The 13,758-nt window shown below is 34.6% G+C and overlaps 1 protein-coding gene and 1 long non-coding RNA gene across 3 annotated transcripts in view; both read right to left on the bottom strand.

The window, feature by feature from the left end:
• Positions 1–13,758, bottom strand: part of crb (cell polarity complex component crumbs) — a 99,950-nt gene that overhangs the window by 11,082 nt on the left and 75,110 nt on the right. For both annotated transcript variants that reach the window (XM_085947107.1, XM_085947108.1), the window contains 10 exons: positions 12,933–13,175; positions 11,686–11,898; positions 10,223–10,475; positions 9,811–9,976; positions 9,434–9,578; positions 8,500–8,592; positions 7,555–7,809; positions 7,158–7,351; positions 5,449–5,739; positions 4,434–4,633 (listed from right to left, as the gene is read on the bottom strand). In XM_085947107.1, coding sequence (XP_085803233.1) covers positions 4,434–4,633; positions 5,449–5,739; positions 7,158–7,351; positions 7,555–7,809; positions 8,500–8,592; positions 9,434–9,578; positions 9,811–9,976; positions 10,223–10,475; positions 11,686–11,898; positions 12,933–13,175 — 2,053 coding nt within the window. The remainder of the gene's footprint in view (positions 1–4,433; positions 4,634–5,448; positions 5,740–7,157; positions 7,352–7,554; positions 7,810–8,499; positions 8,593–9,433; positions 9,579–9,810; positions 9,977–10,222; positions 10,476–11,685; positions 11,899–12,932; positions 13,176–13,758) is intronic.
• Positions 284–2,760, bottom strand: LOC147071770 (uncharacterized). The gene is made up of 3 exons (XR_015070637.1): positions 2,623–2,760; positions 1,880–2,036; positions 284–1,598 (listed from the first exon to the last, which is right to left on the bottom strand). It is a non-coding gene; the product is annotated as an uncharacterized LOC147071770 (long non-coding RNA).

Here is a 13,758-nt window from a genome sequence, read left to right as displayed (position 1 = left end):
ACTATCTGTAAATTGTAGTCTTATTTCAATGAAAACAAATATGTATGTCTGAAAAAGTTTAATGTGCACTGTTTATGGCAGATCTTAACAGCCTACCTCCACCCTTCGCCACTGCATCCTATACTGTGTGATACAGCTCAAAGCAAAATTTTGTGCACACGTATATATTGCATTTTATGCAAATATAACTGGTGCGGGACTTGCATCCAGGGTATCTGCACACGGATGCTGAATGGTGGCCAACGCTGTCCAAACGTACCTCAGCGATCGGTTGGGGGAAAACCGTTCTCCTGCGAGCTGGTGGCTCTGTGTCTACCTGCGATGTCGACATGTTTCTTGGCCGACCTCGTGCTGGCAGTGTTAAAATGTTGGCTACCCGATCTTCATACCGAATCATAGCTTTCGCTAATCTGATTCAGTACGACAACAGTCCCATAATATCCTTTCGGGGTACATTTTCTAGTTTACAATTCCGCATATACATTAGCCAACAGTTTACTACCGCCAAGTCCACAAAGTGGTTAAAAACCCTCACAGGCCATTTGCATGTCTTCATCGCAGTCCTGTAATAAGCAATTATCCGATCGCAAAGATCAATGCCACCCATCGACATATTGTAGTGCTTTACAATGGCCGGCTGAGTGGCACTGATCTTCCTCTTTACTTCCTTCGATCATCGCATGCAAGTACCAACAGGAGTACTGCCGACAGCAGTGTAAAATAATAACACGGATTTATTATCTTTCCACTTGACTACACAGACTTTGTCATCCTACCGAACCTTCTCATCCCAATCTCCCCTCTGCATTGCCTTATCGTTTTTTTAATTTCTTAATCACATCGCCGATTCTATTACTTCTGACAGTTCCAGTTAAGAATATTTTGTCTTGAAGTAACGAATCGGCGAGCTTCAAACTAGTGAAAAACGATCAGTATAGACAATGCAGGAGGATTGGGGAGAGTCCGGCAGAGTAACTTGACCACACTTGCGCCCAGACCGAACTGCTTCATATCTCCATCTGATACCGTTCCCTTCCCTACATATATGTGAAAATCTATCACTAATCCATCTCTGGCCGCGAGAACAAAATTTTTAAGGCCTACAGGATTTGGCTTGTTAAGCACAAATTGCCTGTGTCTACAGCGGCCAGTGAACGGCATCATTTGCTCGTCGATGGAGTTATCAGCAGGTCTGGGCAAAGTATGGCATTTTTTTAGAACCTCACTTAAAAAGGGACTAATCTTCCAAAGTTTATCAGTGTTATCTGCAAAATGAAAGTGATTCCGCAGTTCGAAGTACCCGTCTCTGGGCATTGCTTGATTAATGATTGGAATGCTTAGATCATAAACACCAGTACATTCGAGTCTGCGGAAACCTTAATGTACCCATCATAATTTGGATGACGGTGAATACGAATTTCGAATTCGTATTCACCGACCACAAGTCCCTTTTTTGTGCTGAATATAAATTTGTCTGCTCAGCTATTTTTTCGAAGAGAGCGAGGTTGAAGTATTCGAAAAAGGAGCTGAGTACATTGTCAGCAACATGCCCTCTCGCCAACAAATCTTCCTCCAATTCCGGACCAGCATTCGGCATACTGAAACAATAGGAAAAAAATATTATTACATAATCCATATTTCCTCATTAATTCAAGTATTTAGCAGTAAAAATACAAATAATGATGGGCAATAATATGTTTTGATTGAAGTTTACTATTCAAACCATCAACTCCTCATTCGAGACAATCGCTACATCATGTGTACAAGATGTAATGAATTCTTGTTTTTATGCCAAAGCATGTAATGAAAATGAATCTAATGTATGACTGGATGGTATATAAAACCAATAAATATATTATTAAGAAAATTGTAAACCTACCATTTTGTGAGCCAGGGAAGAACCCTGGATTGTGATGTCGAAGGTTGTAAATGTCGAATGTAAATGTCGTCGCTGTTGTCGGACTCGTAACCGTCGCCGACTTCGCAGTCACTGTCGTCCAATATTTCGTCGAGTTCATCAGTATTAAAAGATTTATCTATATGTAAACAAAAAAACATAACCTCATTATATTCATATACTCGTGTTAAACTTATCACTGTAGATAACGTTTTCAATTTACGATTATGTTGTATTAAAAACACGGACACGTGTTTGAAAGCACATAAAATATTTGATTATAATCAATATGGTTACATTGTACAGCATTGTGAATAATTATAATGATGATTATGAGATACATTTTCGAGACAAGTTTCAGTAATTTTGAATGAAATTAAAATTTTATTTTATTAAATTCGGTTCTACAATCATATTATGCGAATGAAAGAAATTCACTATCTATTAGATAATTTACAAAACGTACAAGATAGGCTCGATGACATTTGTCATAAACATAACCTCAAACTGACGTAAAGTATTTATAATTTTACGAAAACGATGAGTATACGCCTAAAATAATATATATTGATGATAAATGCATGATGGTGATTGAAAATACAGTATATGTAACTCTTTTAAATAATTTTTGAATGTTTGTTTGACAATCAAAACTGCATGACATAGTTTGTCATTTTGATGTACGATAATAATATTATTTATTATACACTGAAAAGTTTACTTACTTGACAAAAATGTTACTGATGAGAAGTATCTTATCTATGCTGATGAGTCGATTCCTTCCTGTTTTCAAACAATATAATAATGGCAAAAAAATAAAGAAGAATTGTTATAAACCCGATATTCGATGTCTGTTATCTATGTATTCGATCGAGAGCACGAATGCTACCATATGTTAAAATGCGAGATTTGTTTATTTTGTTGATTATTTTTATCATAAATAATGATAAAAAACAGTTGTAATTTAAGCAAATACTAATTGCAAATAATTCGCAGTTTCAAATTTTGAATATAGGCAGGTTCCTACGTATATTAAGTAAATATTGTAATTTTAATTATAAAGTTATTTTTATTCATATGGCAATATCGCGTCGAAGTTTTACCACAAACTGATCCTAGCCAAAATGAAGCAGAAAAATGATATTTTGTCTTGTCTATGTGTGAGTTTCATTTTCAATGTCATGTTGTTGCATGTGTGTGTATTTTGAATATGTGTATTGTTTCGAAATAGTTCCACGGTGGCAGCACCGGACAGCTAAACATCGGTTGAATTTGGGCAATTATTATGGTTTCGATTTCTATCGATTCGTTAATATACAAAAATACAAGATTAAATTCAAATTACTGCCGTAAAAATTAATAAATAATATTTTTAATAGAAACGCTAAACGTTTTTCGCGATAAATTGCGTCTAAGCCGAGGTTTTTCGATTTTAATTGCGTGCTTTCTAACCTCTAAATCGATGTTTTTTAAATTTGAAAAACAAGATATAAGGATATAATAAATTCCAATTTTCGTTTAGCGTTTCCCTGGGTAATAGATTTACGTACATTTTTATCGTAATTTTGATAATAAATCTTATGTCATTCATTCTTACCACCCGATAGAAATGTACCGAATTTGACACGTATTTTTGATATATAGAACTCCATGATACTTCTTAATTTTTTATTTTATTTTTCTCATTACTTTTGAATATATATTTACCGATTAATAAACTTTTCTAGCTATTTTTCGATAACAACTTTACCTAGAGACATCACCTTAAGACGTATTCTGGGTAGAGGTTATCATTGAGAAATAAACACAAAAGTTCAATATCGAGTCTCAAAAAATGAAATTTCAGAAATTTTAAGAATTCTGATTTCTTGAGAAATCATTGATCCGATGAGAAATTGATACTAGGCAAAAATAACAGAAAGATTTGAAACAGAATAATTACAAGATAAAAAGAACTTTTTATATACGTTTTTAAATTTTCTGTTGAATTATTATGCTCAATATGCTCAAACTTGCCAGATGGCTCGGGGAGGTCATATGAATGATATTGTGTTCTATTTGTAATTGCAAAGACCAAATTATCGATTGAATTAAATATATTCGCAAAAAGTTAACGATGTGTGTTTTATTTAAAAAAACAAATTCGTACTAGAGTTTGGATAACTCTTTATGTGGCCGTATCTTTGCCGACTATTCGCGAATGGAGAACTACAAGGTTCTAAGTGTTTATCCTTGATGAAACAAAAGTAACAATGAGGCCGCTTAAAATATTACTTCATTGTTGGGTTTGTTTTCTCAAGGATTTTTATCAGAGTCTATCGGAAGGTCAACTATATAACCTTAATAAGTTATAGACAATGAACAGTATGTATGATAATTATTAGTCAACATTGTTGGGGTCTGGTTTGTGGTTATTCTAAATTAAAACACATCAACTTGGTTAATTGAATTGGCGTCTATGTGGGAGATATCCATTATATGAGTATAATATGTGTCAAATTAATATAAACAGTTGAATGAATATTAATTAACTTACCCCTGATGACTTTATCGGAAATGAGGATGTGTATGCGTGACCAGCGATAATCGGCAGTGTGCTTTCTGAAGCGATGCACTTCAGCCAATTGATGCGGATCAAGTCTCCACTCTACTGTCACTTGGTCTTTGAACACCGATATTGACATCATTTCTCCTTGACGGTCTTCTATATGTAGCAGGGTGCCACCAGTTTTAGACCTGAAATAAATGATAACCGGCTCAGAGCAAAGCCACACGGGCGCTGCGTCGCGAGACCGCTGTATTCCGACTGCGAGCGGAACTGTTCTCATTCTCGTACTCATTCTCTACAGCGGTATCGCGACACCGCTCGTACGCAGCGCCCATGTGGTTTCGCTCTTAGATTTACATAAAGATTCAACTACAATAATAGAGAGTAAAATATTTTCTTTTGCATACAACCAGTGCCGCGACTAGGTTTTCATGTGCCACATGCAAGGTATTACTTTTTGGCCCCATAATTTGTTTTTGAGAAAAATAATAAAATAACTACAATAGCTACATACCCACCAAACAGATTGATAGGTGGAGAGATTAGAGTAGTCACCTAAACAGTGAAAAGATGTAAGGTACGAGTCCCACTCGGCCTACGTTTTTTCAATATGTATGTACATAGGTATGTTTCCTGAGGTATTTCAAAATTGTGTATTTGTATTATTTTGTAGGTATTTTCAATAAGAATAGTTTAATATTTTTAAATCATGTGTCCACAAGTATTGAATAAAAAGTATAAAGACGTCATAAATAAATTAGGCTAATGCCTAGCTCTACAGATTGTGTTAGTGATATAATTAACTTATTATTTTGAAGATTGGAATACGTCTTAGAGATCATAAATATGAGACTTAATTTACATGAGTTATGGACGGGCCGATAATTCAAGAGACTCTAGTCCTTGTTTGGGTGACTGCTCTCAGTCGCCTGGATGGAGAAAAGATCTGAGGTTCGAGACCGTGGTTTGAATAATATATTGTACAAAGACACGAATCTTATACCTGTAAACTATAACAATGGAATCGGCTATCAATAGTTGATCTTCCTCTTTAGATTCAGGGCCGGATGGTTCTCCTACCATGGTGTCATCGTAGTCATTGTTGTTGTTGACAGTTTGCCTGCTTTCTAAAATATAACTCAGCGGACGACTTTTACCGTCGAATGTTGCGTTAGTGACACATTCATAACCGTCATCTAGATTACGGCACACTGATCCTGTAGGACAGTCTTGAAGTTGACAGAATTCCATCTCTTGACATGCTTTACCTTTGTAACCCCGAGTGCAAACGCATCTGCAATAGAAGAGATTATTTTAACTTAACATATTTAGTATGTACCAAGAAAATAATATTTTCATACAGTTAGTTATCAGTTACTTGCTATTCCAGGTATTCCACAATTTACGACCTATTCATGTTCCTAATAGATACAGGGCTTTTTTATTCTTTTATATATTTTATTCAAATATCATTTCAATGAAATTTAAAGCAGCTTTTCCTATGCCACGCATAAAAAAATTAAACAATTTTTTTAGACATGTCAAATCTAAAGTTAAACAATTGATAATATTGTTTATTTTATTTTTTATAAAAATTTTATTGTAAATTTTGACTAATCATAATTATTTGTTGATATTAATGTTATTGTAAGTGTAGATTGTTTCATATTTTGTGGTTTGTTAATATTTTAAATAATTTGTTTAATGCCCCTGACGTAGCATGAAATATTAATGTCCAACCTCATTAGTATTAAATTAGTCTGTTATTGGGAAGGTATTATTGGATGGATAATTATTATGTACCTATTGTTATATTATTTCTATCGCTTTGAATTTTGTTTGATAAATATTGTTTTTAAAAAAATGTATTCAGTTGAAAATGTCCCACTGAGGCGGACGAAACCGGTCCTAATATATTAATTAAAAGTGGAATAAGTACTTTAAAAAAATTGCGTTTTATTAAATAAAAACAACAATACAATGTAGTTCCACCATGAATTGACAGTTAAGGAAATAAAAGAAATTGTAAGATATATTTAGTTTTTAAACTTCTCACTTGTAGCCACATGAAAGCACCAATTTCGAATCTATCCATTTCATTTGGTTCATAACAATACCATATTTTATCATTTTGACAAATTATATTGTAATTATGAAAAATTTGTAGATTGTAATTATGTAAGCGTAAAAATTGTTTCATCTAAATGCTTTTGAAACACCGAGAAAAAAGGTGCCGGAACACCGTTCTACCATGTTATGTAACAAAAAAAGCCCTGGTTATGCAACACACCTTTGTGTAAATTTATTAACTCCGTAAGTGATCTTAGTAATAATGGTTGATTTTACTAAGTGAGAAAGATATCTTATTTCCCTTATTTCACCATCGAAATTAATAATATTAATAGGGACAAATGGGCTATGATCAGAAATGCCATGGCTTCGAACACTTTCAGCAAAATACATTTTACAATTATTACATCACCATTTTCTACCCTAATGGGATCATTTGGGTTTCCATAGGATAGAGGTTGTATTAACAAATTTTTGTTTTTGTGAGAAACAGATATTATCCACTTGCTCGATCCGAACACAAATTGAAAAAAACAACATGTGAATTTTCCAGACACGGGATTCGAACCTGGGACCCATGCCTGCTCTGATTTGAAAAATATAAATCATGTGCAATTTTTCTTTTTTAAATTAAGATAATACCTGAAGTCATTCCATGTAATGTGACATGTTCCATTGTGCAGACAAGGTCCAGTGGAGCAGGATTCATCGGAAACTACACCTTTCAAAATAGTACCTTGGTCAAACGACACATTGCCGAATTCAGATGGCATCTCAAGGTCTGACACAAGCAGCGGGAAGAACTCAACTATCATCGTGCGAGAACCATTTGAAATCTGAAAGAATATTGAATGATTAAATTTTATGAAGATCTTCCAAGACACGGGTGGCGGCGGCGGACCCAAAAATCTTTCATACTTGTGGTTTATATAATGTATATTGAATTTAATTCATGATTAAGTTACATTGAAAGCCGGTGAGTACCTGTATAGATAGATGCATACAATTATATGTACCTATTTGTTAATGATATTCTCACCTGTACGTCCTGAATGACTCCTTTGAAGTGGTCAAGTGAAGGTTCTGGCGCCGCCAAGGGTTCTGCCCCTCTAGCCATATTATTATTGTTGTTATTGCTTGTTCCCGCCACTGATGAGGTCATCATTCCGTTCATGTTGCCGGCTCCGTTTGAGTTCACAATGACCCCGTTTTGCTGCATTTGCATGCCTGAAGTGTCCACTTGGCGGGCAGTTCTATGAGCTGAGGCAAGCGGCTGCCCACCTAAATACAGCACCTATATAGCAAAGAAGCCATTTAACTATGGTGACGGAGACGCTGTGCCAGATAAATCATCTACGTTTGCGAAGACAGTAAATCAAGTTAAATTATTTCCGTTAGGACTGAATGGAGCAAACAATTAGTGTTTCAAAGGGGCAATTCTGTACGATTCAAAGAGCTCCGGGTTTTGAAACATGTAGGTCACGCGAAATATGAGATTTGCTGTTTCCTATCAGGACCACATTAATCTCAAGAAGGAATTTACGGACACATATTTTTTGTAATGAAACTGCCATAATTTTAAAGAATAGAAACAATATAGGTTTTATGTAAGCAAGTTTCACATCTGGTTACAATTTTATGAATAAGTAGGTATTTATTTATATTTTTGTTGAGTAAACACAGTTTTTAGAAGGTTATTCAGAATTGGGACTGCTCTTTTTAGTGTAGGTATTTAACAGAAATGTGAAAGAAAAGATAATGACCTTTTAAAAGAATTTCCAAGATTTAGGACGGAAACAAGATGACATTTTATGGAGGCTCTTTTTTCCAAAACACATTTACCTAATTAATACAAGTGTGAAAACAAACCCTTTGGTTCTTGTGTTTTGTTTATTACTATTGGTACCCATGTGTTGGTCATAGATATTTTCATTTGGATAAAGGTATGCCTTTGCATTATTGAAGTACAATATGAAGCATTTACCTGAGCATCCAGTTGCCCAGTAGCCGAGATAGGTTTCCTGAAATATTCACTGCCATTCAGTTTCACTTGGACCAATGTTGAGTTTCGCACCACCTGGAATTAAAAAAAGATACAATATATATATTATAATTAATACATGTACAGTAGAACCTCAATAACCTGGCACTTCAGCAGGCCTATTCTAACATACTTAACATCAAAAAAGAGCTAACAGTGATAAATATATCACATTTATCACTTTACATATTCTACCCGTTAATTATGTAAAAAAGTTAACTGTCTGAACTGTCAAAATGTGATATCTTTTAACAGCCCGTCGCTTAGATGTGTAAACTTTGAGAACGAGACAGAGTATGTCAATTTTACATATTGAGAATAATTGAGACGCAAGATCCGACTGTTGTGCTGCAATCGCAATGACATGACTAATAAAATTGTAGGTTATGTTGATATGCCTGACATGTCAATATAAAATTCTTGTATTCGGCTCATTACCGACTAGATGGCGCTGATTCGGCTTTATCCACTTGTCTAGGAACCTGGCACCAGTGGATTTTATCAAGATCCTCTATAGTCAGGCTGTAGCATGAAGCTGTTAATTTCAATCGTAATACTAGTGTTATTGCTTATAATATCGAATCCAATATGGTAAACTGTTTGTAGAATATAATGATTGTTTCATATGTAGAAAATTGGTACCTATATACAATATTAGAATAGATGCAGAGGAAGGACCGCATGGGTTACTGCGTTGCATTTGAAGTTAAGCAATAACTGGCACTACCATCGGAACATGCAATTTACTGCCACGGCCTGGCTATAGACAGCCTTGGGTTTTATTATGGTACCCGTGAGATTTCACTTTATTTATTGATATATTAGCTACAATCGCTAATAAAACATAATAATCAACAGTATTTGATAATTTTCCTACCTGTATGAGGTGGTTGTAGCCATTGTCAAGTCTACTCCCACCAACATTGTAGGCCTCGGAGGTCTGATTGAATTGCAAGCGGACAAGAAGCTCGCCATTTTCCAATGATGCTGCGACAAATGTCTCTTCAGAATATGATCCGCCCCTGTAAAAAATATAATTTTCAATGCATATATTAGATCCTGGTAAAGATTTAAATCCTAATATCCAGATTTCATTATTATCATCAGTTTCAATAGAGCATAAGAAAAAAGCATGGGATGAATAGTGAAGATTTTTGTTTGATAATCTTGATTTTTCATTATTCCAAAATTGTATTGATTATTTTAATAAGACATAATATTCAAAAATGAATCTGTGTCAATGAATCATATTACCTCGGTTTGGATCCCAGGTAGAATATCTGACCTGAAGGTTTCCTCGTTTTGATGAACATGGATATGTCAACGATAGATCTCACTGCTCGTCTCGCCGTATCGTGTACCTGAACTGTCACCAGACTATTGGTGGTGTTCTCGTAGCCAAATGTAGCCGCCGTTACATCTGGAGAAAACATATTATTTATACATGGCTACAGAGGAAACTCCGAAAAAGTATAAATGGCACATTAAATTGTCATATCCACAATACTATTGAAAGAGAAGTATCAAATTATTGGAAAAATTATACTTAGATAGAAGTATTAAAAGAATACCTAGATGACTCTCATCCCAAATGTTTTAATTTGATTAAAAATCCTTTCGAACACTTGTTAAAGACAACAGTATCAAGTAGCAAAACAATACTTACTATATTGACAGGTATGTCCTAAATAGGGTCTTTGACAGGTGCAATGGAATGATGTCCATAGATCAGTGCAGCGGCCTCCCGAGTGACAAGGATTGGTCGGTCCACACTGAGCGATCCGAGGACACCGTGTCTGCACTCCATACAACAGCCATGATGCTGAAGGTGATGACAGGGAAATTGGAGAATTCATGTTAATCGGAAGAGGTGTAGAGTCCGGTAGATCAGAGGGCATCGGTGAATCGTCAGGCAGTACCTAGTAATACATATTTTATTATTAATTCTTGAATGTATACAAACAATTGAGTATATTTGTGGTATTCGTGCGCACCGTGACACCCTGGAGTAACCGCAGGTGGTTTGGAAAAAAAAATAGAATTCACAACAATTATAATTTCATTGTACTATAATATAATGTAATATAATGTGACAATGATGTATTGGTATGTTTCAGTGTCTTTTTTTTAATATCGTATTAGAGTGGCTTGGTGAGACTTTCCGTGATACTATTTAGTAGAGGAGGAGGGCAGAGTGCGCCTCGGTTAGAGTGTGGATAGGGCATAAGCCGATAATAACATGTACACTGCTCTTCTCTTATCGCTACCGTGACCATTCGTCTTCTATTTTAGAGAGGTGTTTCTTAACAAGTGTGTTTTATTAGAAATGATTATGTGAAAATTTTAGAATATTATTGTTGGGAATAGTGGATTGTTTTGAGGATCGTAAATAAGCAACGTAGTTTTAATATACGATTAACTTTATTTATATTAAACTGCATGAATATTATTATACAGAAAGACTACATTTTATATGAGCGCGTTACAAATAGCTGAAGAGAACTAACTAGTATCACGCCGACACACACAGGTGCGGCGTAATAGTGGGAAGTAGAATCTGTCTCCCTCTTACAAACTTACTCTTACGGTATCTAGCATCGGCCCAGCGAGTGCTAGGTCTCGACACGTACTTCTTTATTCTTATATTATTAATTATATTACTTAATTATATTGTTATATTATTCTATTAGACGGCTATCTCTCAACAATTATAATAAGTGCAAGTGTGTTATTATTTCAAGCAAAACTTTATAATTGAACAATTTTGGTGTGTCGCGAATCCAAATTAGTTTTGAAATTTGTCATTTAAATTTATCATTAAAAAAAAATCCACTTTTATTCTTCATTTTCAAATTGCCTAGGTACTTTGGTTTTGTTGAAATTTTAGAAAATGAAAAAGATATAACCTAAAAATACTATGATTGGATTGACAGAAAGAATATCTCTTATGTCTGATTCTTGTACTTTCGATTGGCAGCTTGGAAAAGCTAAAAAAGAACTTAGGGCACTATGAAAGAATTTTTATACAATAATCGCACCGTGAAATGAAAAAGTTTGAAAACTATTTCTTAGTAGACTCTTTCATATTAATTTTACTGTTAAGAAAAATAATGTGTATAAAAAAATTACCCATTCTCCATTGATAGTAACGTCTTGAACACATCCAACAAAAGCAGCCGGACCGTGGGTCAGTCTGCTGAGTGTGTTTACCGTCCCTCCCAAGTAAGTGGTAGGAAAACTCGTGTGCGAACTGTTGCTTCCTTCGTTTAAGTTTATCGGATATATTGTTTGTTCCTCATTGGCCGCCAACACCAGATGCGAAGAGTTTATCGCAACAAAGACCTAGTGAGTAATCAAATAGTAGAGAATTGCATTCAAGGTAATGTGGAATGTGGAAAAGTACTCAGGACACAAATAAAGGAAGAGATATGTGATGAATCAGCCATGACTGTACGATTTTTAAGATTGTAAAGAAAGAAAATTTAGCAAGTCACTAAGATGTTCTAATTCTATCAATTTTCACTTATCTCTACTATGATTGAAAAAATGACTTTGGGCTACGATCGATTACAGTGCTGTTGAATTGGTAGCCACAGAAAAATTAATAATCTGTACATTGGTACATTGAAAAATGGCATAGCCACCATCATTCGCAAGTGGTTCAACATTCATATTATAATGTGAAAAGTTGGCGTCCACGATGGTCGAGCGGTTACATGTGCGGCTTATAATGCCGTGAGTCCTGGGTTCAAATCCTGTGTCTGGCAAATTCACGTGTAGTTTTTCAATGTGTTTTTGGAACCAGAGTATAGACCTAATAGGTTGAGCAAGTGGCTAACGTCCATTTCTTGTAATTTTTTTTTATTTTTACTAGTTTAATGCTTCAACTACTAATGATAAAAGTGCCGGTGGCGAAGGGTGGAAGTAGGCTGTGGAAATCCAAAATAAATAGTGCACATAAAATTTTGTCAGTTATACTTATTTGTTTTTATTGACCTAAGAACACAAATTGAACATGGTTTTAAAAAATCGATTAAACCCTGCCTATACCAAACCACGATTGTCAAAAAATATTCTTCTATCTATAAAATATTTAAAATCATAATTTGGCATGGCATAATTTTGGTTATTTTATACTTTATAGATTCATATATTTAAGCTCCGACTTTTAGTGAACGGTTTTTTCAATGCCATTGGTTGACAAGGTGATTAATTCATATTGATCTATTATCAGTGAATCATTTGTAATTAATTGGGTAAATGTTAAATAATTAGGTATTTGTCAAATACAGTGGAAAACAGTGATTTTATTTTTAACAATTGTTGGTAATTTTATTTAGGGAATAAAAATGAAGCAATGTAATTATTATTATTACCTTCTGCCAGTTGCTGTCATTGAGACCCGATCCGATGAAAACTCCTTCCCACTTGTTCAAGAGACTTGAATGTAAGTTCAGTCGTCCGTTCACCAGCTCCAAAATGTAAAAGGTCAATCCTTTTCCGATAGCCAACAATCCATTACCCAGAGTAGTTTTGAAGCGGAACTGAATATCGTAGCCTTCATCTCTGGTTGTGTTTACTACGACATAACTGTGACCGCCCAGAGACATTGTTGTTATCTGAAATGTGATTTATTATGGATATCATTGAACAATGCTGATAGAATTACTGTCCATTATTGAGGTGTGATATATTTTTATTTAGATTCAAATCATTGCTAAGTTAATTAATATCAAGTCAATTATTGTCTTCAATGATTAAATATGTTTCTAGTACCCTCTGAATAAGGATTGAATACATAGTTAAAAATTAATAAGCTAACTTATCATTATTGGGAGTATTAATATTCAATATCAGAGTTGTTTGTTAACTTTTATTTGTAGTTGCGACTGCGGGTCTACATTGTACCAGTTATGTTTCAAACTGATTTAATTTGATAAAATCAAAAAAATTTGGCACTGGATTTTGAAAAATTTGGTACTAGATTTTGAAAATTATATAAATTATATTACAGGAGAAAAGAAAATACTAGGAAAAAGAAATAGCAAGGATTTCGGTGTTTAACAGCATCGCTGCCTCCGGCTTCGATTGGAGCCGCGTCACCACTCATAGTCGGTGCCGCCGTATCCGATCGGAGCCGCCTGTATAGTAATCACGAAATTGTCATTATTTCACTGGCACTACCATTGAGTGATTTATTTC

The sequence above is a fragment of the Rhyacophila brunnea genome, unplaced genomic scaffold, assembly GCF_057557595.1.
Source record: "Rhyacophila brunnea isolate RB1 unplaced genomic scaffold, BYU_Rbru_1.0 scaffold_2, whole genome shotgun sequence".
Taxonomy (NCBI): domain Eukaryota; kingdom Metazoa; phylum Arthropoda; class Insecta; order Trichoptera; family Rhyacophilidae; genus Rhyacophila; species Rhyacophila brunnea.
The sequence above is the reverse complement of the archived record's forward strand: the minus strand, read 5'-3'. Positions and strand labels throughout refer to the sequence as shown.